The 26,527-nt window shown below is 36.1% G+C and overlaps 1 protein-coding gene across 6 annotated transcripts in view; it reads right to left on the bottom strand.

Moving 5' to 3' along the window:
- cdc5l (CDC5 cell division cycle 5-like (S. pombe)) overlaps positions 1 to 26,527 on the bottom strand; it is a 452,249-nt gene that overhangs the window by 407,480 nt on the left and 18,242 nt on the right. The window contains exons 7-16 of one of the 6 annotated variants that reach the window (XR_015945067.1): positions 26,009 to 26,153; positions 24,300 to 24,488; positions 20,876 to 21,024; positions 18,578 to 18,740; positions 14,765 to 14,929; positions 14,571 to 14,651; positions 11,171 to 11,407; positions 8,905 to 9,102; positions 4,206 to 4,522; positions 3,506 to 3,801 (exon numbers count right to left, since the gene is read on the bottom strand). Coding sequence is in view for 3 of the 6 variants with exons in the window: in XM_087288776.1 (XP_087144902.1) it covers positions 3,650 to 3,699; positions 4,102 to 4,522; positions 8,905 to 9,102; positions 11,171 to 11,407; positions 14,571 to 14,651; positions 14,765 to 14,929; positions 18,578 to 18,740; positions 20,876 to 21,024; positions 24,300 to 24,488; positions 26,009 to 26,153 (1,798 nt within the window). In the remaining 3 variants the exon portion in view is untranslated. Of the gene's footprint in view, positions 123 to 1,519; positions 3,802 to 4,101; positions 4,523 to 8,904; positions 9,103 to 11,170; positions 11,408 to 14,144; positions 14,652 to 14,764; positions 14,930 to 18,577; positions 18,741 to 20,875; positions 21,025 to 24,299; positions 24,489 to 26,008; positions 26,154 to 26,527 lie in introns of those variants that run through there. The other 5 variants (XR_015512488.1, XM_087288777.1, NM_201084.2 and 2 more) reach the window with 5 other exon arrangements.

Raw genomic sequence — 26,527 nt, 5'->3', positions numbered from 1 at the left:
TACAGAGAGTGTGAGTTTCAGATCTTGCTGCTGAGGGTCTGTTTGTCCAGCATCAGGTCAGCAAATCTCTGCTGCAGCTCTTTCTCTCGCTCCTGCTGACGCTGAACATCTTCTCTCAGAGCCTGGACACAGGAACACACAAATACAGTCAATACGGAAGAAAGTGTACATGCAAACAGCTGGAAAAAAAAAATCTAAACATTTTAAAAAATTCCAAAAGTGATTATATTTTATATAAAAAAAATATTCTTTAACATATTGAATGCAAGCTAATGTTAGAGCATGAACATAAAACATAATTATTTTACACTTTACTACATCACATTTGATTCAATACTGATATGAATTGATATAGCATTAAAATAAAATTAAACAAAATAATAATAAAAATATACATTTATAAAAAAAAACAACCCTAAAAAAAAAAAAAAAAAAAAAAAAAAAATATATATATATATATATATATATATATATATATATATATATATATATATATATATATATATATATATATATATATATATATATATAAACTGAGTGTAAACATGTTAGCACCACAACCAAACTATTACCGTCGTGTAGGATTTTCACCGCATTTTGTGACCGGAATAACACACGCGACTTTCTGACGCTACCTGCCGTGTGCATCTAAGTTTCCGGGAAATGCTGAGTTTTTCTTTTCTCTCATTCTCCATGCGGTATCAAACATTACATGAAAAATAGACGCTTACAGCAGTTCCTTGAATCAAATATCTCGTTTGTCGCGAGGGGCATGAATGAATTCCCAGAATGAAAGAGCCAAACTGCAGTTAAAGTCCACCATTTAATAATGTCAAATAATTCGATTACTGATGTCCAAGTAAACAGAGGCCCCGTTTACACTAATGTGTTTTTGTTTTAAAATGCATAAGTTTTGCTACAATTACGCCATCCATCACCACTACGCCAGAGTTTTTGAGTGCGGAAAACGGAGCGTTTTGGAAACGCTGGAGAGGCCGTTTTCATTCTAAAATGCTGCTGCTCCGTCTCAGGCCCCGTTTACACTAGTGCGTTTTAGTTTGAAAACGCATATGTTTTGCTACGGTTACGCCATCCGTCCACACTACGCCGGAGTTCTCGAGCGCCGAAAACGAAGCTTTTTGAAAACGCTGGAGAGGCCGTTTTCATTCTGAAACGCTGCTGCTCCGTCTCAGTGTGGATGGGGAAAGACGGAGACATCTGAAAACGGAGGCGGGGCTGCAAACGTTCGCCTATCTGATTGGGGCTTTTCCTCAATATTAAGTAGCCTAACACACAGTTGTCTCGCATCCTCTTGTAAGTTCAGATTTCGCAAGTTTGATCAAGGCTGCAGTCTCCCCCTTTTCAGTTTGATATAAACATACCGAGGACACGGGTAAATCTTCAAAGGGAACAGTGTACTTTATAACTTCATTCACATCACCTTGGCTACGTTGTTTCACTTTCTCAACAATAAAATGTAAACATGATTTAAGGAACTGCCTATTTTCTTTTTAATATTAGCAACTTAACAGACAGCAGAAATGTTGAGGCGCCGTGCAGCATATATGAGCGTCATCTTCACTGTGTGGATATTTATAACAAAACGGAGCCTATAACAACTGCCTCCTTTCAATTTCAGTGAAAATACGAAACGCACCCTCTCTTTTGCTGAATATCAGTTTTAATAATCGATAATTATAAAAGTATAACATACAATAAGTTTATACATTGTAGGAAATAAAGGCAAGCGATCAGTCAATGTACCTGGATTAATTATCTTTGCGCTTAACCAAAACATGTTACCCGTGAACAAGTAACTTAATAGATTCCAATGACCAAAGTCAGGGAATTGGCCTATGTCGTTAGATAAAGACAACAACATGAATGAAATATCACGTTTAGCAAATATAGTGAGATCAGATCCAGCGGGAGATGCTTGATGAGCAGTCCGACAAGCAGAGCTCTCATCTGGGTAGAAATGCAGGAGCGCTTGCCCGAGAGTGTGTGTGTGGTCACGTGATGTGCGTTTTCAGCGTTTTGGTGTGGACGGAGAGCTGTTCAGAAACGCTGGGTAAAACGCGAGTGTGGACGCGGATCGTTTTCATTCTACAAAGCCGTTTTAAATCTAAAACGCACTAGTGTAAACGGAGCCTCAGTGTGGATGGGGGACAACGGAGACATCTGAAAACAAAGGCGGGGCTGCCGACATTCGCCTCTCTGATTGGGGCTTTTCCTCAATATGAAGTAGCCTAACACACAGTTCAGTCCTGCATCCTCTTCTTGTAAGTTCAGACTTCGCAAGTTTGATCAAGGTTGCAGTCTCCCCCTTCTCAGTTTAATATGGAAAACAGACTACCGAGGACACGGGTAAATCTTCAAAGGGAACAGTGTACTTTATAACTTGATTCACATCACCCTGGCACCGTTGTTTCACTTTCTCAACAATAAAATGAAAACATGATTTAAGGAACTGTCGATTTTCATTTGGATATTAGCAACTAATCAGACAGCAGAAATGTTGAGGCTTTATGCAGCATTTATGAGCGTCATCTTCACGATGTGAATATTAATAACAAAACGGAGCCGATAACAACTGCCTCCTTTCAATTTCAGTGAAAATACGAAACATACCCTCTCTTTTGCTGAATATCAGTTTTAATAATCGATAATGGCCATAATAAAAGTATAACATACAATAAGTTTATACATTATAGGAAATAAGGGCAAGCGATCAGTCAATATACAGAATGTAGGCTACGTGATTACATTAATCATTAACTTATCTTTGCGCTCAGCCAAATAACGTTACCTGAGAACAAGTCATAGATTCCAATGACCAAAGTCGGGGAATATGTCGTTAGATAAAGACAACAAGATAGATGAAATATAACGTTTAATAAATATAATGATATTAGATCCAGCGTGAGATGCTTGATGTGCAGTCCGACGAGCAGAGCTCTCATCTGGGTATATGGGATGCAGTGCTTGCTCGAGAGTGTGTGTGTGGTCACGTGATGTGCGTTTTCAGAGTTTTAGTGTAGACGGAGAGCTGTTCAGAAACGCTGGGTAAAACGCAAGTGTGGACGCGGATCGTTTTCTTTTTCAAATGCCGTTTTAAAACTAAAACACATTAGTGTGAATGGGACCACAGTCACTTTCTCCCGTGTGTGTGTGTGTTTGTGACTGTTTTCAAAATCAGCGCGTGCCCAAATCAACACTCCCAGATCATCCCTCTTTTGCTCCTCCGACACTCCCGCCTAAACAGAGCTGGATTCACCCACTTTCCTGACTTCTTCCAAAGTAGAGGTGGGAAAACACCTTGCTGAAACAAGGGGGTTTCATGGCCCTTTAAGAGCGGACCTTTGAAGAAACTAGGAACTATGACAGTCGTTTTCATGTTAGCTGAGTAGCTGTATTTGATTAAAGATATTCGAAAAATAATGTGATTTTTACAGAGATGAAGCACGAACACAAATTGCTTTGCACCCCATAAGCACAACCAAGCCTTAAGAATACACTCTGGGCCACCCCTTTAATGTCTACCCCAACAGTACTTTAAAAATATGAATTAGTATTGCTGTTCTGACGCGAGTATCTTCAGCTGCATCCCTTCAAGACTTAACCCCCATTGTCCACACAGTGGTTTAGGCTAAGTGTGCGATGATTGAATGCTGGATTGATCTAGAAGTGTATGTGCACCTCTTGTCTGTGTGGAATGGCCAGAGTGTGGTGTGTGTGTATATGCGCACCTCTTGTCTGTGTGGAATGGCCAGAGTGTGGTGTGTGTGTATATGTGCATCCCTTGTCTGTGTGGAATGGCCAGAGTGTGGTGTGTGTGTATATGTGCATCCCTTGTCTGTGTGGAATGGCCAGAGTGTGGTGTGTGTGTATATGTGCACCTCTTGTCTGTGTGGAATGGCCAGAGTGTGGTGTGTGTGTGTATATGCGCACCTCTTGTCTGTGTGGAATGGCCAGAGTGTGGTGTGTGTGTATATGCGCACCTCTTGTCTGTGTGGAATGGCCAGAGTGTGGTGTGTGTGTATATGCGCACCTCTTGTCTGTGTGGAATGGCCAGAGTGTGGTGTGTGTGTATATGTGCACCTCTTGTCTGTGTGGAATGGCCAGAGTGTGGTGTGTGTGTGTATATGCGCACCCCTTGTCTGTGTGGAATGGCCAGAGTGTGGTGTTTGTGTGTATATGTGCACCCCTTGTCTGTGTGGAATGGCCAGAGTGTGGTGTGTGTGTGTATATGCGCACCTCTTGTCTGCGTGGGATGGCCAGAGTGTGGTGTGTGTGTGTATATGCGCACCTCTTGTCTGCGTGGGATGGCCAGATCCTCCTGCTTCTTAAGCTCCATGAAGGTGTGCAGCTCCAGGTTGGCCTGCTCCAGCTGATCCCACACTTCACTGAGCTGCTTCAGCAAGCCCATCGCCCTCGACTGATATCCACCCAGCAGGATCTTCATCTTCTTCTCCATCTTTGCTGCTCGCTTCGCCTCCGCCGTCATGTGGCCACGGTTCATCTGATGGAAAAATACAGAGGAGAAAAATTGTAATCAAGAAATTATAAATTAAAAAACAACAAAGACCCCAGGAGGAGTTCAAGTAGCTTGGGGTGTTGTTCATGAGTGAGGGAGGGAGGGATGGAACGAGAGATTGACAGGCGGATTAGAGCAGCAGCAGCAGTAATGCGGTCAATGTACTGGTCCTTTGTAGTAAAAAAGGAGTTGAGCCGAAAGGCAAAGCTCTCGATATACCGGTCAATCTACGTTCCTACTCTCACCTATAGCCCTGAGCTTTTGGTCATGACGGAAAGGACAAGATCTCAAATACAAGCGGCTAAAATGAGTTTCCTTTGCAGAGTGGCAGGGCGCACCCTTATCGATAGGGTGAGGGGCTCTGTCACCCTGGAGGAGCTCCACATCAAGAGAAGTCAGCTGAGATGGCTTGGACATCCGTATCGGATGCCTCTTGAATGCCTACCTAGGGAGGTGTTCCAGGCATGTCCCGCTAAGAGGAGGCCTTGGGTAAGACCTAGGACGAGCTATGCGGTGGTTCAGTGGTTAACACTGTTGCTTCACAGCAAGTAGGTCACTGGTTCCAGTCCCAGCTGGGTCAGTTGGCATTTCTGTGTGAAGTTTGCATGTTCTGCCCATGCTGGCGTGGGTTTCCTCCGGGTGCTCAGGTTTCCCCCACAGTTTAAACACATGCACTATAGATGAATTGGAGGAACTAAATTGGCCGTATTGTTTGAGTTTAAATGTAAGAGTGTGTTGGTGTTTCCCAGCTGCAAGGGCATACGTTGCATAAAACATATGCTGGAATAGTTGGTGGTTCATTCCGCTGTGGTGACCCCTGATAAATAAGGGACCAAGCTGAAGGTAAATGAAGGAGTGAATTCAAAAAATGTAAAATAAGCAAAAAATAAAAAAGGCAAAATGGCCGAGTGAAAAAAAAAGTTAAGTTAGGTTTCTTCATGACTTCAGTTGCTATATTTTAATTTTTTAACTAAATTTTAAAAACTTTAATTGTGATAAAATATTAAATGCTTAGCAAAATATAAATTAAATGTTAGAAAAAAGGTGAAAACATTACAAAAACAAAAGAATTATAATATAACATTATAATACTAATAAATATAAGAAAACGCAACATATTGAATTATGAAAAAAATATTATTTACTAAATAAGAAAAAAATTATAATTGTAAAAAAAAAAAAAAATGCTCAGCCAAAAATAAATAAATAAATAAATAAATAAAACAACAAAGGAAAATAAAAATATTATATGAAAAATAAAATTTCTCTTAAAAAGTACTAATAATAAAAAAAAAATCTATATTATGAAAGAAAAAACACCACAGGTGTGTGTGTGTGTGTGTGTGTGTGTGTGTGTATATATATATATATATATATATATATATATACACACATATACATATACACATATACATATACACATATACATATACATATATATATATACATATATATATATATATACACATATATATATATATATATATATATATATATATATATATATATATATATATAAAGACAGCTACTTAAATTATGTAAAAAAAAATTCTAAAAAAATTTACAAATATATATATATTGTTACAAAATATTTAATGCTTAGTATAAAATACAAAAAGTGTTGGAAAAAATTAAAAAGGTGAAAACATTACAAAAACAAAAGAATTATAATATAACATTATAATACTAATAAATAAAAGAAAACACAACATACTAAATTATGAAAAAAAAAATATTTACTAAATAAGAAAAAAATTATAATTGTAAAAAAAAAAACATAAAATGCTCAGCCAAAAATAAATAAATAAATAAAACAACAAAGGAAAATAAAAATATTATATGAAAAATAAAATTTATCTTAAAAAGTACTAATAATAAAAAAAAAAATAAAATCAATATTATGAAAGAAAAAACACCACAGGTGTGTGTGTGTGTATATATATATATATATATATATATATATATATATATATATATATATATATATATATATATAAAGACAGCTACTTAAATTATGTAAAAATATTCAAAAAAAATTACAAATATATATATATATATATATATATATATATATATATATATATATATATATATATATATATATATATATATATATTGTTACAAAATACTAAATGCTTAGTATAAAATACAAAAAGTGTTGGAAAAAATTAAAAAGGTAAAAAAATTACAAAAAGGCACAAAAAAAGTATACTATAACATCATAGTTCTAATAAATACAACAAATGTAAAATATAGAAAACATGTATAAAAGGTTTTTTTCCTTCTTTTCCATCAATTGGTGAAGTTTGTTCCCTGTCACTGTTGCCACTGGCTTGCTAGCCTTGGGACTTATAGAGTTGCGCATCGATGGATTTGCTCTTCAGTGTTTGGACTTTCAGCAGTGAAAATTAAACCACACTAAACTGAACTTCAACTCTGAAAACTGGACTGACAGCTTCAGTTTACTAGATCATTTATGTGAAGCTGCTTTGACACGATCTACATTGTAAAAGTGCTACATAAATAAAGATGAATTAAATACATAAAAATGAAGAAATAAAAATATATAAATATCGAACAAAATAAAAATAAAAATAAAAAAATTACAAAATATAAAATACTCAGCCAAAAATAAAATAAAAAGTGAAATCAACAAAGGAAAAACGGAATAAAATAGCAAATAAAAAAAAATACTAATAATAATCAATAATGTGAAAGAAAAAAAAAAAGACCATAGGTGAAAATGCTTTACACTGATATCCCACTGGTTTTGTCTAAATAAAAAATAAAAACAATTATGGCAAACCAACAAAAAGGGGGTAAAAACAAATAAAATTAAGTAAAAAATTGAAATGCAAACTTAAAATAAAACACATAAGACAACGACGAAATGCTCAGCTATTTAAAATATCAATAGTTAAAATGCATCGAAATAAAAATCCATTGATGCATTAATTTTCTTTTCGGCTTAGCCCCTTTATTAATCAGGGGTCGACACAGTGGAATGAACCGCTAACTTATCCAGCACATGTTTTACACAGAGGATGCCCTTCCAGCCACAACCCAACACTGGGAAACATCCATACACTCATTCACTCATACAGTACAGACAATTAAGCTTACTCAGTTCACCTACAGCACATGTGTTTGGACTGTGGGGGAAACCGGAGCACCTGGAGGAAACCCACACTACCACAGGGAGAACATGCAAACTCCACACAGAAATGCCATCTGACCAAGCCGAGGCTCAAACCAGCGACCTTCTTGATGTGAGGCAACTGCCCCACCGCACCGCCCCAGTTACGAAGCACCAAATTGGACACCGGAGCACCCGGAGGAAACCCACGCCAACACGGAGAGAACATGCAAACTCAACACAGAAATGGCAATTGACCCAGCTAAGGCTTGAACCAGTGACCTTATTGCTGTCGAGCTACCTACTGCGCCACCGAGACGCACATATAAATATATATTACACATATTCAAAACATAAAATGCCTAGGAAAAAAAAAATTAATATAGAAAAAATATGAGGAGTCATTTACTCTGTTGATCCTGTCATGTTTAAACGGGAAGTCTGAGAAAAACCAGGATTCAATTTGTCCTTCAGACACTGGCTCCAGAAAATATTAAAACCAGCACAAGACGCAAACTATTTTCAGACGTTCAATTTTGCAATAAAGTGTGACATGCAAAAAAGGGTCAGCGAATTCTCCAAAGTCATGAGATGGAAACAAAAACAATAAAACATCCAACAGAGGAAACACACGCCACGACTCTGAGTTTTAACAAAGCATTACACAACTACACCACTGCTGTCTTTCCCTTTCTTATAACCTCTGCTGTTTCTTTAGATTGCTGTAAGAAACTCCTCAAAGGAGACCCTTTGTACAAGATGTCTCTAAAGCAATCTCAAACTCAACTCCTGGACTCAGGAATCAACTCAATAAATAGATCTGATAATAATAAATAAAAATAAACAATACAGTAACAAATTCAACAAAAAGATGAAATACCCAAGCAAAAAACAGAAGAAAAAAAATTAATAATAAATACATAAAATTTCATAAATACTGAGCAAATAACACCAATAAAACATAAAACAAAAATAAATGCAATATATAGGGGGAAGGGAATAAATTATATAAAAAATAGATATAAAAAAATAATAAAAAGTTAAATAATATATTAAACACTCATCTAAAAAGATTAAACTCCTAACAAGTGAAAACAAAAGTCTCCTAAATTAAAACCAGCCAAAAAACAGCACTTAATTCCTCAAACCCTTCAGTAATGTTCGAACACATATTTTTCAGCCAGACGGCGCCATCTAGTGGCCACAAAGGAGACAGCGATGAAGATCTCACCTCCAGCTTTTTCTCCAGAGAGTCGATCCTGTCCTTCTTGCTGGCCAGGTTAGCTCTGGTGTAGCGGCTCTGACCGGGCAGGTACAGCACCTGACTGTAACACTCCTCCCACACCTGGTTATACGCCTCCATGGACAGATCTCCATGACCCATCCCATGCTTGACCACCTCCATCTCCTGCAGGAGCAGATCTCCAGCCTGACAGACACACAGACTATGAGCTCAAGGCTAAAATGCAGTGAAAACCATACATAATGACTACCAAAACTGAAAGAACAAATTACTTTGGATGTTTGTAATGCATTAGTAAATGTTGACCTATAATTAATAAATGCTGCACAATGCGCAAACAAGCCTTACAGTAAAAGTGTGACAAAAAAATCATATTTAATTCGGTTTAAATTATATGTTTGTGTTTACGAAATGAAGCTAACGGCATATACAAATGTTTAATGTAGAAGTACATTATGATGATAATAATTTGCAACTATTGGAAACAGAGATGTGCTGAAATTGGTGTAATTTCATAATATATCTTAACAGTGCCAAAACTGACTGCAGCCTGTTTTAATTTTGCTGTGAAATCTGACATGTTCTGGCATGAGCTTCCCGCTCTGCATAACTTCCAGCCGCTCTGAATCTGTACCTGCAGATTGACTAAAGCTCCAGAGATTCACACTGAATATGAATGTCATATTAATAATTCTAGATGTCTCCATCCGCCTGTGTGCTCACACGTTTCATTTCATTATATCATTTTACAATAAAAAAAAAAAATCCCTGCCAGATTTTCCTCCCAGACTAAAACATAAAGTGCCTCTTCCACTTGAATTTAATTTACATCAATACAATGATAACGCCAATAAATCAAATAAATATTGTTACATGCAAACTAACAACCTGCCAATGCAAGTGAACTATGCTTACAATAGCTCATTAAAAAATCTGTTAATAGCCATGCAGTGATATCAAGGGTCAATTAATTCAGGGTATATACAGGAGTTAAATTCGATACATTCTAACATGCTTTTACTGGTTCTTTTATACCAGAGAAGTGATTCATTTGTTCCGAAACAGGGATTAAAATAGTTACATTGTTGCTCTTTTCTCTTGGTGCGGTTCGCTATCACATGGCAACAGGGGCGGACTGGGACAAAAATTCAGCCCTGGCACTGTAGCCACACCAGCCCACATTACCACACTGACACAGCCCCAATCACGGACACGCACATTCACTACTTATATTGGTGCACAAATGGTGAAATAATATAAGCAGTACCATATATGTGATAGATATTTAAACAATTAATTTATGTGACTAGAATAAAAACAACCCGTTTATAAAAAGTTTATGCATACAGTAAAAGATAAATAAAAAAATAGTCTGTGAATTGTCTAGATCAGGGGTGTCCAAACTTTTTGGGCCGAGGGCCAGATGGAAAAAAAAAAAAAAAAAAAAAAAAAAAATATATATATATATATATATATATATATATATATATATATATATATATATATATATATATATATATATATATGCAGTTGCAGTTTTTTTATTTGCTGTTGTGGATGACGTGTGTTTAGCGTGCAAAGAAATATGGATAACACCAAGGAAGCGCTCTTAGAAGGAAAATTTCAGTATAAAACAATTAATGTCGCATCCCGATAGTGCAAACACATGTGCTATAAGTGAAATGAATAAACTAAATAGGCCGTAGTGTACGAGTGTGAATGAGAGTATTTGAGTGTTTCCAAGTGTTGGGTTGCAGCTGGAAGGGCATCCGCCGTAAAAAACATATGCTGGATAAGTTGGCAGTTCATTCCGCTGTGGTGACCCCTGATGTATAAAAGGACTAAGCTGAAGGAAAATGAATGAATGAATGAATGATACTGATTAAAAGTGCTAATCCACTCTCTTCCAGCAGGCGGCGCCTATACAGCAGCATGAATGACAGTGTTTCCAAAGTTATTGCAGTGAGCAAAGCAGCATCAAGTCAAATCTAATTTTATCCAGTTCATAAACTTAACAGCATCCCAATTGATTTACATTTAGATTATATTTACATTTAGATAGATTTGAAGACAAAAAAATTTAACACCTTAAAAAATAGCACTTCTATAAATTGACTGATCAACTTTTACCTTGTGGACACCTTGTTATTAGTTAAAAAATGGCTTGGAATGGAGTCGAGAGAGAATAGCGATGCATTTTGAAAATCTCAATTTCTGGAGTGAAATTCAGGAGAGTCAAGCAAGCAGACTGCACCTTTTTGAGCTCCTCCTCGGAGACCTTCTCGTAGGGTGTTTTCTCCAGGTAGGAGATGTGCTCGGCGTTGTTGGAACTGGAGTTCACTCCTTTAGTCTTCTTGGCGTCGCTGAAGGGGTGATGCAGACAGTCGTAGTGGATCATGGTGATCATCTCTCGCTTGATCAGCTCTTCTGCCTGCTGCAAATCGGTCAGAGGAGGCTCCACGTTATGAGGACGGAGAATCGTCTCGTTCACCTGAAAACACACATTTACAATGACATTTAGTACATAGTTTTGAAAATCAGCCATTTCTGACCTTTAAACCTGCTGGCGTGAGGTAACGTTTACTCTCCTCTCTGCTGTTACAGCGATACTTCTGGAACTAGACACGACAAAAGCCTGTCTGCAGAGTGGGTTTTCTCCACTGCATCTATCATGGATCAGCTGTGATCGCCACTGCCGTTTATCAGCGTCACTCATCGGTAGACAGCGCCAGAGAATTAGAGCCAGTTACTGTTGAGCTCGTGACCAATCATAGGCCTTTAAAAACTTGCTCGACAGCGCTCAGAAAGCAAGCGGAATAATATTTACGTTTATTTATTTGCTTTAAAGGGCACCTATGGTGAAAAATCTACTTTCAATCTACTTTTCTGTTTGGACAGACGTGTGTAAGTATAGTATATATACGGTCATATTGGGCTGAAATAAACACACCCAGTCCATTTTCTTTCAATTTAACAACATAAAAACGGTGGACAAATTGGAGCGGTTTTCAGATCGACCGCAACTTTACGTAGGAGTGCGGTCCCCCCGCCCACCAATATTGATTGACAGCTGTTGCATTAACATGTCTCCATAGTAATGCATATACTCATATCGACAAGACAGGACGAGCGCAAAACAACCGGGAATAAAAGGTCTGTTCAGTTTGCTAGAATCATCAACTATCATCAGACGTGATCAAGAGTGAGTTTCACAAGTTTAACATGTTTTAAAACAGTGCACGTGTGTAAGGAAGTACAGCGATTCACTTTATCAGCACAGCCGCACAGCCGCGTGTCTCTCTCACTGTCTGTGTGTGTGTGTGTGTGTGTGTGTGTCTTTGCTATGTATGTGTGTGTCAGTGTGTCTGACTGTCTACGCTATGTATGTGTGTGTGCGTGCGTCTGCGCTGCGTGTCTGTGCTATGTGTGTGTGCGAGTGTGTCTGCTTGTCTACGCTATGTATGTGCGTGTGTTTGCGCTACGTGTCTGTGCTATGTGTGTGTGTGAGTACGTCTGCCTGTCTACGATATGTATGTGCGTGTGTCTGGGCTACGTGTCGGTGCTGTGTGTGTGTGTGTGTGTCTGCGCTGTGTGTGCGTGAACTCATTGTTGCAACTCCACAAAAGTTGCATCAAATACTGATTGGTAAAGTTCTTACTGTAGTATTTCTCACAAATGTTACGTGAGATCTGCTTCCTGAGGCAGCCGCGGGCGGGGATTGAGGCATGCTGCTGACAGGCATGTGGGAATGGTGGGCGGGGATGACTCGCCTTAAAGGCCCAGTGCAAAAAAACAGCAACAACCTTTTCCCAGCTTTAATACAGACATTTCAAACAGCTATAATAAATACCCTGACGGGTGTTTTGAGCTGAAACTTTACAGACACATTCTGGGGACACAAAAGACTTATAATAAATATGAAAAAAAGGGTTACCTATGTGCCCTTTAAATGCTCATGTTTTTCTGTGCAAGGGGCCTTTAGCTTCCCAATCTTTTCCCACTCTTTTTGCATGCAAAGTGACAGGATGCAGCTTAATCTCCGCTGCTGTATGGATATCTGTTGTTTATGTACAAAATAAACCTGAATTAACGTCCACAAACCGGGATTGAAGTGTCTTCTTTCGTAATTGTTCTGACACGCGGCTGTGCTGATGAAGTAAAGCTGAAGTGAATCGCTGTCGTTCATTACACACGTGCACTGTTTTAAAACATTTTAAACATGTAAAACTCACTCTTGATCATATTTGATGATGATTGATGATCCTAGAGAACTGAACAGAGCTTTTATTTCCAGTTGCGTGCTTTGCGCACGTCTGGTCTTGTTGACATGATTATACACGTGACTACCGGGACATGTTAATGCAACAGTGGTCAATTAATTCGGTGGGCGGGGGGATCGCACTCCTACGTCAAGTTGCGGTCGCTCTGAAAACCGCTCCAATTGGTTCACCGTTTTTATGTTGTTTAATTGGAAAAAAAAGGACTGGGTGTGTTTATATTACCCCAATATGACAGTCTATACAATATATACACACACGTCTGTCCAAACAACTTAAAAAGTAGATTTTTTCACCATAGGTGCCCTTTAAAGATAATAATAACAAAACTGCTATAGATATTATTTTAATATATCTCTATACATACAGGCATGCATACATATTATAATAAATTAAATATTAAAATAGCATTTAATTAATAAAAAATGACATTGTAACAGTGTTATTTTAGTATAACAGATAGAATTTCATAACATTTCTAGCATTTTATATATTATATAGATATAAAATATTTATGTATATGATACAATTTATTTATGATGAAATATTTTTGTAACAAAATTGTTGTGTATAATTTTGTTTCTATGTATGCGTGTGTGCAATTTTATATGCACTCATACACCATTTTTTTTTTTATTTGGATGTGATACATTTTTGCCCAGCATGAATACATATGGCAAAGTCTAAATGTCTTATGTTTCTTAGTTACAGTTACTTTACGTTATATATAAATGTGTATATACAGTTGAAGTCAGAATTATTAGCCCCCTTTGAATTTCTTTTTCTTTTTTAAATATTTCCCAAATGATGTTTAACAGAGCAAAGAAATGTTCACAGTGTGTCTGATAATATTTTTTTCTTCTGGAGAAAGTCTTATTTGTTTTATTTTGGCTAGAATAAAAGCAGTTTTTACTTTTTAAAAGCCATTTTTAGGTCAAAATTATTAGCCACTTTAAGCTAATTTTTCTTCTATGGTCTACAGAACGAACCATCATTATGCAATAACTTGCCTAATTAATCTAACCTGCCTAATTAACCTACTTAACCTAGTTACACCTTTAAATATCACTTTAAGCTGTATAGAAGTGTCTTGAAAAATATCAAGTCAAATATTATTTACTGTCATCATGACAACGATAAAATAAATAAGTTATTAGAAATGAGTTATTAAAACTATTATGTTTACAAATGTGTTGAGAAAATCTGCTCTCCGTTAAACAGAAATTGGGTAAAAAATAAACAGGGACTAATAATTCAGGGGGGCTAATAATTCTGACTTCAACTCTATAAAATTTTGAATGTACTTTTAGTTACCTATAACACCACTGTTTGGACAGATACACAAGGATGTGTGTGTGTGTGTGTGTGTGTTCTCACTTCTGAAGGTCTTGGTAAATCTCTCTGAACCGATGTGTGTCTCTGGCGCAGCTCTTTCTCCCTCTCAGCATCTCTGACAGCCTGTGGAAAATATCACACAAGATAAATACCGGCAGACACACACCAAACGCAGCACGTCTGGACAGCCAGCGATCACTTCATGAACATCAGTGTGTTTGCAGAGGTTAACTGGCCTGTTTACGCAGTTCGATCTCAGCCGCGTCCTCCACAAAGCTCTCGTCCACCTCCGTCTCCTCCAGCTCTTTCTCAGCGTTTTCAGGAAGAACGATCTCAAAGTCATTTTTGGGCACCGGCAGAGACATCAGACCCAGTCGTAGATGCTCACGAGACTCTCTTTGCTGGAGAAAACACAGAACACAACCATCCAGGAACACCACACTGATAGCAAATACGTGCAGAAAAATAAACATGCAGATATGGCATTTTAGGGAGCAAAATTTGGAGAAGAGGCCTCAAATAAACCTTTTTTTTTTTGCATTTGTGTTTGCAGGCTCGATTTTGTGTTTGGGGTAGGGCTGCACGATATTGGAAAATTTTTTCCCTGCGATATATATTGCGATATTTATAAATATATATATATATATATATATATATATATATATATATATATATATATATATATATATATATATATATATTAGGGATGTGCGGAGCAGCCGGTATTTGTATTTGTATTTGTATTCGAGTAAAATTCAAAATGGCGCAAAAATATATATTTTTTCTATTACAATTCTTATTTACGTTATAGTGAAAGTATTGTTTAATTATACCCATTATATAAATTATAGATATGCAATATTGGTTGTTGTTTTTGAACATGTGATAAGAAATGTCATTGAAAAGAAAATAACATAGAAGCCATTATCTCATCCATGGTTAAACCAACAACTAATAAAATACCATTGTGAATATTATGAACCCCACCACCACCATTCTTGTTGAAGGACACTGAATAGACAGAATAAAAACAAATAATACTTCAAAAAACTGTTCTTCTTCTGAAAGAACTTCTTTCCAATGCACAGAATTCCAAAAACTAAAATTAGCTAAATAAATCTAAATAAAACCCTGCCCGGGAGATCTGGCAGAACAAAAGTATTCTATATAATACTAAAAGATACAGCCCTGCTATTGTCATCTGCCTGCCACAAAACAAACACAAAGATTTTTTTTTTTTATGTTTGAAACTGACTTGCTGGGGCAGAATGTGGCTGTGTTGATGGTTTGGTGCTTGTGGAGGATTTAGCAGAACATAGCTGGGCTGATTGAGGGGATTGATGCTTGTGGGGGGTTCAAAGACAGTATCAGGAGAGGATGCTTTAGTAAATGTGATAATACATTACATAGAAGGTTGCGCGGTGGCACAGTGAGTAGCACTGTCGCCTGACAGCAAGAAGGTTGCTGGTTCGAGCCCCGACTGGGTTCTCCCGATGTTGGCGTGGGTTTCCTCCGGGTGCTCCGGTTTCCACCACAGTCCAAACACATGCAATACAGGTGAATTGGGTAAGCTAAATTGTCCCTATTGTATGTGTGTGAAAGAGAGTGTATGGATGTTTCCCAGTGCTGGGTAGCAGCTGGAAGGGCAGCCACTGCGTAAAACATATGCTGGATAAATTGGTGGTTCATTCCACTGTGGCAACCCCAGATTGATAAAGGTATTTAGTCGAAAAGAAATTAATTAATGATTATGGATAGAAGATGTTAACAGATGTTTAATATCTCTGCCTCTGCTGATTTCACTTTTGCACACATTATACAGTATCAGTTTGTTTTATCTGCAGCACCACTGACTGTAAAATGCTTCCACACAGAACCTGAAGGTTTTTTTTTTTCTTTTGACTGGTGGAGGACCAAGAAATGGCTTAGCAGCAGTCTCATTTTTTCATAGTGCCAAAATGTATTTGAGGAGTTTTAAGTTAATAAAAAGTGACGGGAAGCTATGCTAAGGTTAACTAGCCTATAGCATATATCTTGCTGTCTGCAAAAGACAGTAATGTAGACGTACCATATAACTCCCATAGGTGCATGCTATTCGACACAACTGCAAAAGCATCGTTTTAACCTTTATAAACGAACGTTAACGTTACTCTGTCAACAGTCTATTGTCTAAATTACCGCGCTAACAGAGCTAACGTTGCGTAAACAGAGCACCCGGTTGCAGACGTCCGATCAAACTCCGCTTCAACTCCGCTACAAGTTTATAAACTGCCTTTGGAACCCAATTAAGGTACAAAAATCTATTTAACAAAAATAATGATGCAGTGAAGTATTTTTTTCGCTCAGCCGAGCCTTCTGTCTGTTGTTGTGGAGAAGCGCCCTCCGACTTCTGACTGAGCGTCTCTTTCTCTCTCTCTCTCTCTCTCTCTCTCTCTCTCTCTCACTCTCACTCTCACTCACGCGAGCATGCACTGTGGTCTCATGAGGAAACGCTGCTTTTTGATATAGTGTTTTTCTTGCTCCAGAATACAAATAATTTTTCAAGTATTTGTTCGAATTAAGTATTCGTAAAAACACGCTATTCGTGCCTTTCCGAATACCGTATTCGGGTTCGGCTCCACCCTTAATATATATATATATATATATATATATATATATATATATATATATATATATATATATACTTAAGATGTACTTTTGCACACATTACATACAGTATCACTGTTTTATCTGCTGCACCACTGACTGTAAAATTCTTCCACAAAGAACTAGAGCAAGTTTTTATTGGCTGCTGGAGGACCAAGAATGACTCACTCATCTATTTGGGTGCCTAAAAGTTAATAAGTGACGGGCATAGATGTATACATCTATGAGTGACGGGAAGCTATGCTAAGGTTAACTAGCTTAGCATATATCTTGCTGTCTGCAAATGACAGTAATTTAAACATACCATAAAACTCCTATAAGTGCATACAATTCGACACAACTACACAAGCATCGTTTTAACCTTTAGAACCGAACGTTACCGTTACTCTGTCAACAGACTATTGTCTTAATTACTGCGCTAACAGAGCTAACTTACATAAACAGAGAGCAACAGATTGCAGACAACAATAATGCAGCGTAATGGAATAATATACCGATCAATTTCCACTTTAAGTACGCTACAAGTTTATAAACTGCCTCTGGAACCCAGTTCAGATACAAAAATTTATTTAACAAAAATAGTAATGCAGTAAAGTATTTTTCGCTCTGCCAAGCCTTCTCTGTTGCTGTGTGGAGCAGCAGCCTGCGTCAGTCACCTTTTACCCCGGTCCCACTCCGCCCCCCGACTCCTGAACGTCTGACTCACTCACGCACTCATGCACTGCTGTCTCATGAGGAAACTATGTATATGTATATGTGTATATATATATATATATATATATATATATATATATATATATATATATATATATATATATATATATATATATATATATATATAAATAAATAAATAAATAAATAAATATATATATATATATATATATATATATATATATATATATATATATATATATATATATATATATCTTTATTTTATTTATTTTTTTTTTGCTTTGCATCGCACCTCCTGCGATGTGACTATCGCGGATGCGCACATCGCAATTTCGATGCTGAAACGATATATCGTGCAGCCCTAGTTTGGGGTATCGATTGGATAATTGCTGCTTGCTATTGACTGATCTCAAGCAAGTAACAGATTGGCTCCGCCCCTATGTCATGTCATAACTTTTGATTTAATATTTATTTATTTATTTATTTATTTATTTATGTTTTAATGCCATAACAGCAGCATTGGTTATATTCATGACAAAACCTATATGAAATATACAATATATAACATGCAATCATATTGTTGTCTTAATAGATATTCATTATACAAAGAACTTACAAATAACTATTGTTATTAAAAAAACATACAAATACTATTGAGAGTTCATGGTGACTATGGAGCAGTGTTTTTAACCTCAGTAAAATGAAAGTGTAATAGTGCTGGTGTAATGTACCATGTGTTTGGAGAAGGACGGGTCTGTGTAGTCTACTCCCCCCTCTTCAGTGTTGATGTTGAGTTTGTCCCGCAATGGTGTCCGGCCTGGAGTCACACCCACTGAGGCTTTGGGAGTCAGTCCACCATGAGGAGTCAAACCCTCGCCTGTGTGACTGGGGGTTCTGGGGAATTACGTTATTCACACAGCATTATTAAACCTGAAATAAACTTACTTACTAAAAGCTTACCAATGCATATATATATATATATATATATATATATATATATATATATATATATATATATATAAATAAAACACAGTAAAACATAAAATTTTTGCTGTATAGTAACACATGTTTATTATATTTAAAAATGTTATTTGCTTGTGTGATTAAAAGTTGCATTTACACAATCATTACAACGTCAAGTGATCCTTTATACTAAACTAATACAGTGATTTCATGCGCAAAGTTCTGTGATCTTAATCTTACAATGGCAGAAACAGAAAAATAAATACAGAAAAATATTAATTCATTGACATTAACTAAACTTTTTTAAAACTCTCAATTATGGAATATGAACATGCAAATATAAAATGCATACTTTATTAGAGGTTTGAACCTACACTGGTCTCACAGTTGGGTTACAATTATCATGCCATCGATTTGGTTCAATTCAATATCTCGATGCATTACAGTGCATTGACGATGCTTTCCATAAACAATTTGATATTTTTATGTCACAGAACAAGAATTATTGTATTAAAATGTATAATTTATAAATATATTTCTATTTTGTACAATTTTGTCCTTTATTACAAGCAGTGAGATATATTACCTGCTCAAAGAAAACACTTTTTGAATGCATCAAACACATATCAAGGACATGCACAGAACATGAGCATTTATAGCAAATAAATAAATGTAAGTATTATCCAGTTTGCTTTCTGAGCACTGCTGAGCGTGCTCTTAAACGCCTATGATTGGTCACAAGCTCAACAGAAATGGCTGCGATTGCCTCTAACGCTCTGGCACTGTTCACCGATGACTGACGCTGATAAACGGCGACATCGATCACAGCTGATCCGTGATAGCCACAGTTGAGAAAACTCGCTCTACGCACACGCTTGGGTCTGAATCAACAAGTATCGCAGTAATGCTCTGGCGCTTAATCTGCCCAGTTGGTGAAATGAACTCCCTAACAGCATCAGAACAGCAGAGTCACTCGCTATTTTCAAGAAACGACTAAAAACTCAACTATTTAGTCTCCACTTCACTTCCTAATCTGCAATTGCCTCTCTGGATATCACACTAACTGTACCCCAAAAAAAAAAAAAAAAAATTACTAATACTTTCCTTCTTAGACTTTACAGACCTGAAACTTGCCTACAGCACTTATTCATTGTTGCTCTTATAGTTGTGTAAGTTGCTTCCTTGTCCTCATTTGTAAGTCGCTTAGGATAAAAGCATCTGCTAAATGACTAAATGTAAATGTAATGCATTTACACATTTAAAATAAAGGTTAATATGAGTAGGCTATTACTATTGTTATTTCTTAAACATGTGCTGAAACAACACGTATAATAATAGTATGTGTAGGTCTACTGTTGGTTAAATGCTACATTTTGAATAGACTTGGAACAGTGAACCCGAACAGACTTTAAATATGTCCTGGTCATTAATGCACAGAAAAGGGATGACATCAGAACACAACTATTCATAATTATAAAGTTGAATTATTGCATTTGAGATATATGCTTGCATTCTGTCATTGACAAAATTATTAGATCATTTTTTACTACTGGTAAAATGAGACATTTGTCATTATTAGATTCCCTCCTGCATTATATAGGCTAGAGTAGTTATACTGACACTGTTAAACATTTATTCTCATGCACAACACCATGTGTTCGCTCTGAAAGAAAAACAAATTAAATGCTTGTCATAATCAACTCTATAAAGCGACATTATTATTTAAATGTGTGCGTGCTTTCGGTTTCATTTTCACTGCTATCTGCGGTTCATACTTCCCGCACGGCTCCCAAACGATCGCTCTGTGCCACAAACTGAATGTTACAACTCTATTACCTATTATTCACAGCCTATGCAGGTTCTGTTCACTAAACTAGACGTCATTCACAGGCGGGCATATATATATCAAATTATGGATAAAAACAAAAGCTAAAATGAAATGAGCAAAAATAATAAAATAGGAAATTAATTCAAATATAAAACTCTGATTCCATATTAACACACACTGAAACAGGAATAGCATGAGGCAGATTTTCAAGGAGCAAATTTGAAAGCATGATGGGCACCTGAAGGGTGTAGACAGCACAGTATTGGGCGTCTGGACAACCTGTCTCTGCGGTGTGACCCCAGAGAAATCACTCTCATGAAGAGGAGTGTTCAGTCCTCCTTTCAGAGGAGTGTCCACATTGGTAAGAGCCATCAGGTTCTGAGCCTCCTGTAAGGGTCAAACAAATATTACATTAAATTGACATGACACCAAATATTCATGCGTTCTTGATTGCTGCTGGTTTTCTCTGTCGGGAAGAGGCACAGTTTGTAATTTTTACTGTTGATCATCAGTTGGCAGCATTAACCCTTTAGATAAGCCTGTGCAAAAAGTGTCTGCCTTTTAAATGGAGTTGCATGTATTAAAACAGCAGATTACAGTATGTGTGAGAGCATAGCTGCTTATTTAGATTTTCTCAAAGTGTATTGTTGAGTTGTTGAAAAAAGGCCAAGGCATTTTCCCAAAATTAATCAAATTTCATAAGCTGAAACAGAGAAAGTCCAAATAAGGACTCAAAATCACCCCAGAGTGTATGAAAACATCCCCAACAACACACAAAAGTTAGAGATCATAAATTGACATCCATAACTAGATTGCAACCTGTTAAATATGTAAAACAGCTAAACAATTAAATACTGCTTCTCGATTTTGGGAAAAATCATAATCACGATTATTTTGGTCATAATTGTGATCACGATTATTCAAAATGATTATCAGTTAAAGTCAAAATTATTAGCGCTCCTGAGGATTTTTTTTTTTTTTTAATAAATATTTCCCAAATTATGTTTAACAGAGCAAGGAATTTTAACAGTGTTTCCAATAATATTTTTTTCTTCTAGGCTTATTTGTTTTATTTTGGCTAGAATAAAAGCAGGTTTAATTATTTTGAAACCCATTTTAAGGTCAATTTTATTAGGCCCCAAAAGCAATAAATGTTTTGAGTGTCTGCAGAAGAAACTACTGTTATACAGTGACTTGCCTAATTACTCTAATTAAGCCTTTGAATCACACTTTAATCTGAATGCTTGTATTTTGAAAAATATATAGTAAAATATTATGTTCTGGGATCATGGCAAAGATAAAAGAAATCAGTAATTAAAACTAATATGTTTAGAAAAAAGTAAAAAAAAAATCTTCTTCCCATTAAAGAGAAATTGGGGGGAAAAGGGTTGCTAATATTCAGGAGGGCTAATAATTCTGACTTCAACTGTATACATACAGTTATTTTACACCCTGCAAAGGAAAGAGAAATAAATACAATAGAATAAAAATATGAAACAAACTGTGATTTAAGCATCTTCACCCTAAGAAAAACACTTAAGCTACAAAAATTCTAGAGCAGAGAGGGGTTTTCTCCTTGTTGTTTGATTAATAATAAAAACAGACGGCAGCAGGAGTATTTCGCGCGGTCACTTTAATGGTTTCTCTTTCACGTCTTTTGATTCTCAACTCGTTTGTTTATTACACAAATGAGGGTTAATATGAATAATCACTAAACACCGCGTTTTGACACCTATTTGACCATTAAAGCGCTCACGTTAAGATGACTTTAGTTGTCTGCGCTCCTCTGCTTGTCTCAGTGTGCAAATGAGACCGAATGCTGACCGGCCGCATGCTTCTGGCCGCACACACACATAAGCATCGGTCTTTCGTGCTTTTAAGAGCAACAAATGTGTACAGCTGGAAAGGGGGCGGCATATGATGCAATAATTGTTTATCTCGATTAATGCTTTTTCATAATCGTTTGAAGCCTAAATTTAAATCGAATCGGATTTTCGATTAATTGCACAGCTCTACTATTTAAATACGATCAAAATACAGAAGTCAACATTTAAAGGTGCAGTAGGTGATCTGTGTCAATGCTAACCACATAGTCACACCCCTGCCTTCCAAGGCCACACCTCCTGAAACACGAGTACGCGCACCTTAAAGATGACAGCAGAACCCTCACTCAGCAACTAGTGATGGCCAGCAGCATGGAGGAATTACACTCATTACTAAGCCACACTTACATGCTATATCAGACCAAATATTCAGAGTAAACAATATTGGGAGTGAGTCACAGGTTGTCATTGTTCAAAACTGAACCAATGTGAATATAAAAGCAACTTCAGCTCAGTTAAGCAGGCTACGTGGAATAGCGCTATTTACTGATGTTCTGCTGTTAAACTGAATAAAAATCAACATTATCAATGCTGTAAAAGGACCTTATGAAACTGAAAATAGTCACATCAATCTCTCGCCGGGAGATTTCAGTGGCTTAACACGTCTGTGCAGATAATCCATTCATAACAACAACATCTACATCAGCTTAGCGTGAAGCTAAAATAGTTTTAAAACAGAACATTACCTGTCTAACAGAAATACTTTAGCCATGGTGTTGCCCTTCCTCCAGCGTGCAAAAGTCACTCCAATATTAATTCAGAATTTTAAAAAGTTTTGATTCAGCATTCGTTTTTACCGCTCGCGCTCTTTCTTTCTCTCTCTCATGAACCCGCAGCGCGTGTATGCACAACCGGCGGATCTGCAGTTAAAGGGCTGCGCATTAATTCAAATCTGCATTTGCTGACAGACAGTTTAAGTGACTTATCGGAATTATGGGAGATCTCAGCCCGACAATTAATTGGATGAACATTTTTTAGTCTTATGCCTCACCCATAATATAAAAATATTTAGATCATTACTATTAAATCATACATTTAGATCATTAACTATTACAGATCATTTACTAGATATTTACTATACAAATCATTACTATTGGACAGTGCAGAGAGTTTCTACCAGCACCACAACATTTTTTTTCTAAAGACAATCGGCTACTGCACCTTTAAGAGACTAAGAGTTTTGAGTTTATTAAGCTATGCAACAGAGTGTTTAAACTCTTTTATGTTAAAAAAACCCCCACTTATTTACACACTTTGAACAACTGAGGTTAAACTTAATATAACCTAGAGCAGGGGTGGCCAATCCTGTTCCTGGAGATCTACCTTCCTGCAGATTTCAGTTGCAACCCTTATTAAACACACCCGTCTATGATTATCAAGTGGATTTCAGGTCCTAATTAATTTGTTCAGGTGGGTTTGATCAGGGTAGGAGCTAAACTGTACAGGAAGGTAGATCTCCAGGAACAGGATTGAGCACCCCTGACCTAGAGAAATCAACACTCGTATGCCTTGATATAATGTAAATGATGCCTCTTTATGAAGCATGTAGAAAAAATAAACATGGCACATTTCACATTCCAAAAAAACAAACAATACAAAAAAGTATTTCAGAAAGAGGCATCATTTACATTATGTTAAAGCATACAAGTCTTGATACTCAGGTTTCCTTTTAAATGTGCTCTAGAAATAAAAGAAGTTGAAGTTAAAATAGCATTATAAATAACCAGACAGTGACACTCAGCACAAAAACAGACACACAGAAGCATCAGTGGGACGAACCTGCAGGATCTTGTCCTGTGCGGCTGGAGTTTTGGGTGTGCGCAGGGCCATGGAGTTATTGGTGACGTTATATTCAGACAGAAGCGCACTGGAGGCCGAGTTAGTGATGCCAGACTCCTCTGCCGTCTGACGGGCTATTTCACTGGCCTGACCCAGTTTGACCACCTCCTCCAGCTCAGCGTCAGATATCTGAGAGAAAAAAATGTAAATAAAGTTTAGTCAACATTAAATAAACGCAAATGCATCATATAACACATGCTGCAATCAATGTTATTAGATTTTCTTACTGCATAATATGATTGTACTTATTCATTTATACTAAATACATTTATACAATTTCAAAATTTGAAGCAAAACTAATAAAGTTATTTTTACTCTACGTTTAGTTTGTATCAGTAACTTTATACTATGCTTTTGCCATTTACAAATAAGATTTTTTTTTATTTAATTTATTTGGCAGACAGGTTGAGATTAGTGTAACAGTATTATCTTTTACTTAGTATTATATAGAATTTGTTTAGATTTAATTTTTCTATTTTTCATTATTCGTAATTGTGTTGTGTCTAATACACATCATTTTACTGTCAGTTTAGTTTGTGTCAGTAATTTTAATTTATTATTTTCTGGCATTTACAAATTTGAGATTTGTTTTTCTTTAATTTATTTTTGCATTCATATTTATACTGCTTTTATTTTACCTAATTTGTATGAGATTTTTTTTTTTATTAGATTTAGATTTTTTTTTTTATTCTATTTAGATTTAATTTATTCGGCAGACAAGTTGGTATTAGTGTTAATGTAATCTATCTCACTTTTTTTCCATTTGTGTGGTATTTAAACATACATTTTACAATCTTAATTACGCTATGTATAAGTGTACTCAAATTTTATATCCCTAGATTTGTGGTTGGTATTGCAGGGACTAATTTGAGTAGTATTTATAATGTTAAACATATTACCAGCAACAATATTTATTTGCAAACTCCTTTTTTATGGCACAATGAAACTAATGGGTTTCATAGCGCAGTGCTTTCTGTGCCTGGTGTGAAAGCTGACAAAATAAGAAAGCAATCATAGTAAACCTAGTTAATGCATGAAAATGAATTGTGGAAATTGAAATAAAAAAGGACAAAACACTTTAAATTGCAACAACTTAATTTTAAGAAGCAAATATTAATTAATAGTTACTAAAATCAGGGTTCCCGCTCTTTCATGAACAGTATTTTACCAATATTTTCAAATGAAGCACAGCCATGAAAGCCACTTACACTTAATATTTACATTGAAAAGCCAGAGTAATGACAATGTTTTGAATGTGTCGTTGTCAAAAATGTTGATAAAAACATTTTAAACAGTCATGTTCAAAGAACTTGTTAAATTCAATACTGGTAATTTTCAAATGTGGTTTCTGAAATATTGATAAAATGTGCATTATTTGTCAGATCTTGTACAAGACTTAAATGTATGATTTTTAAATGAATATTTTATAATTCTTTGGTGCTGATTTTGACAGAAGTGCAATACAATTGCTGAAATAACACCATACATTTCATTTCAAATTTAATTCAAGGACCTGTGTTTAAGTACTTTCCAGGCTTTAAATACTTATGTCTGAAATTAAAGTACTTTCAAGAAGTGTGGAAACCCTGTAAAATAATCTGGTAGCTGTTTAGTGTTTAATGTGTTAATTATCTGAGCTTGTCTCTGACCTGTGGTGCCGGCAGCACTAGTTTGCTCCTCTTCTTGGTGAACTCTGACACTCCACTGGTCTGCAGAATAGCTGAGGGCAGATCAGACTCCTTCTTCTTCTTGATCTTCTGCCTGTCCTTCTTTCGGTCACGATCCTCCTTTTCACTACAGACAATATTTAATTTAATTCATTTTTATTTCTATAGTGCTTTTTACTATATACAGTAATCAACATCTGAAGTGGATCAAAAAAATGAGCCCCCATAAGCAATTTTTTTTTTAAATTGTCTACAGAACAAACCACTGTTTAAGCCTTTAAATGTCACTTTAAGCTGCATAGAAGTTTCTTAAAAAATATCTAGTCAAATATTATTTACCGTCATCATGGCAAAGATAAAATAAATCAGTTATTAGAAATGAGTTATTAAAACTATTATGTTCAGAAACGTGTTGAAAAAAAATCTTCTCTCCGTTAAACAGAAATTGGGATTCTATAAATGAATATTAATCAATTCAAATTACAGAAAAGGAGCCTATAT

The sequence above is a fragment of the Danio rerio genome, chromosome 17, assembly GCF_052040795.2.
Source record: "Danio rerio strain M-AB ecotype USA chromosome 17, GRCz13ab, whole genome shotgun sequence".
Classification (NCBI taxonomy): Eukaryota; Metazoa; Chordata; class Actinopteri; order Cypriniformes; family Danionidae; genus Danio; species Danio rerio.
The sequence above is the reverse complement of the archived record's forward strand: the minus strand, read 5'-3'. Positions and strand labels throughout refer to the sequence as shown.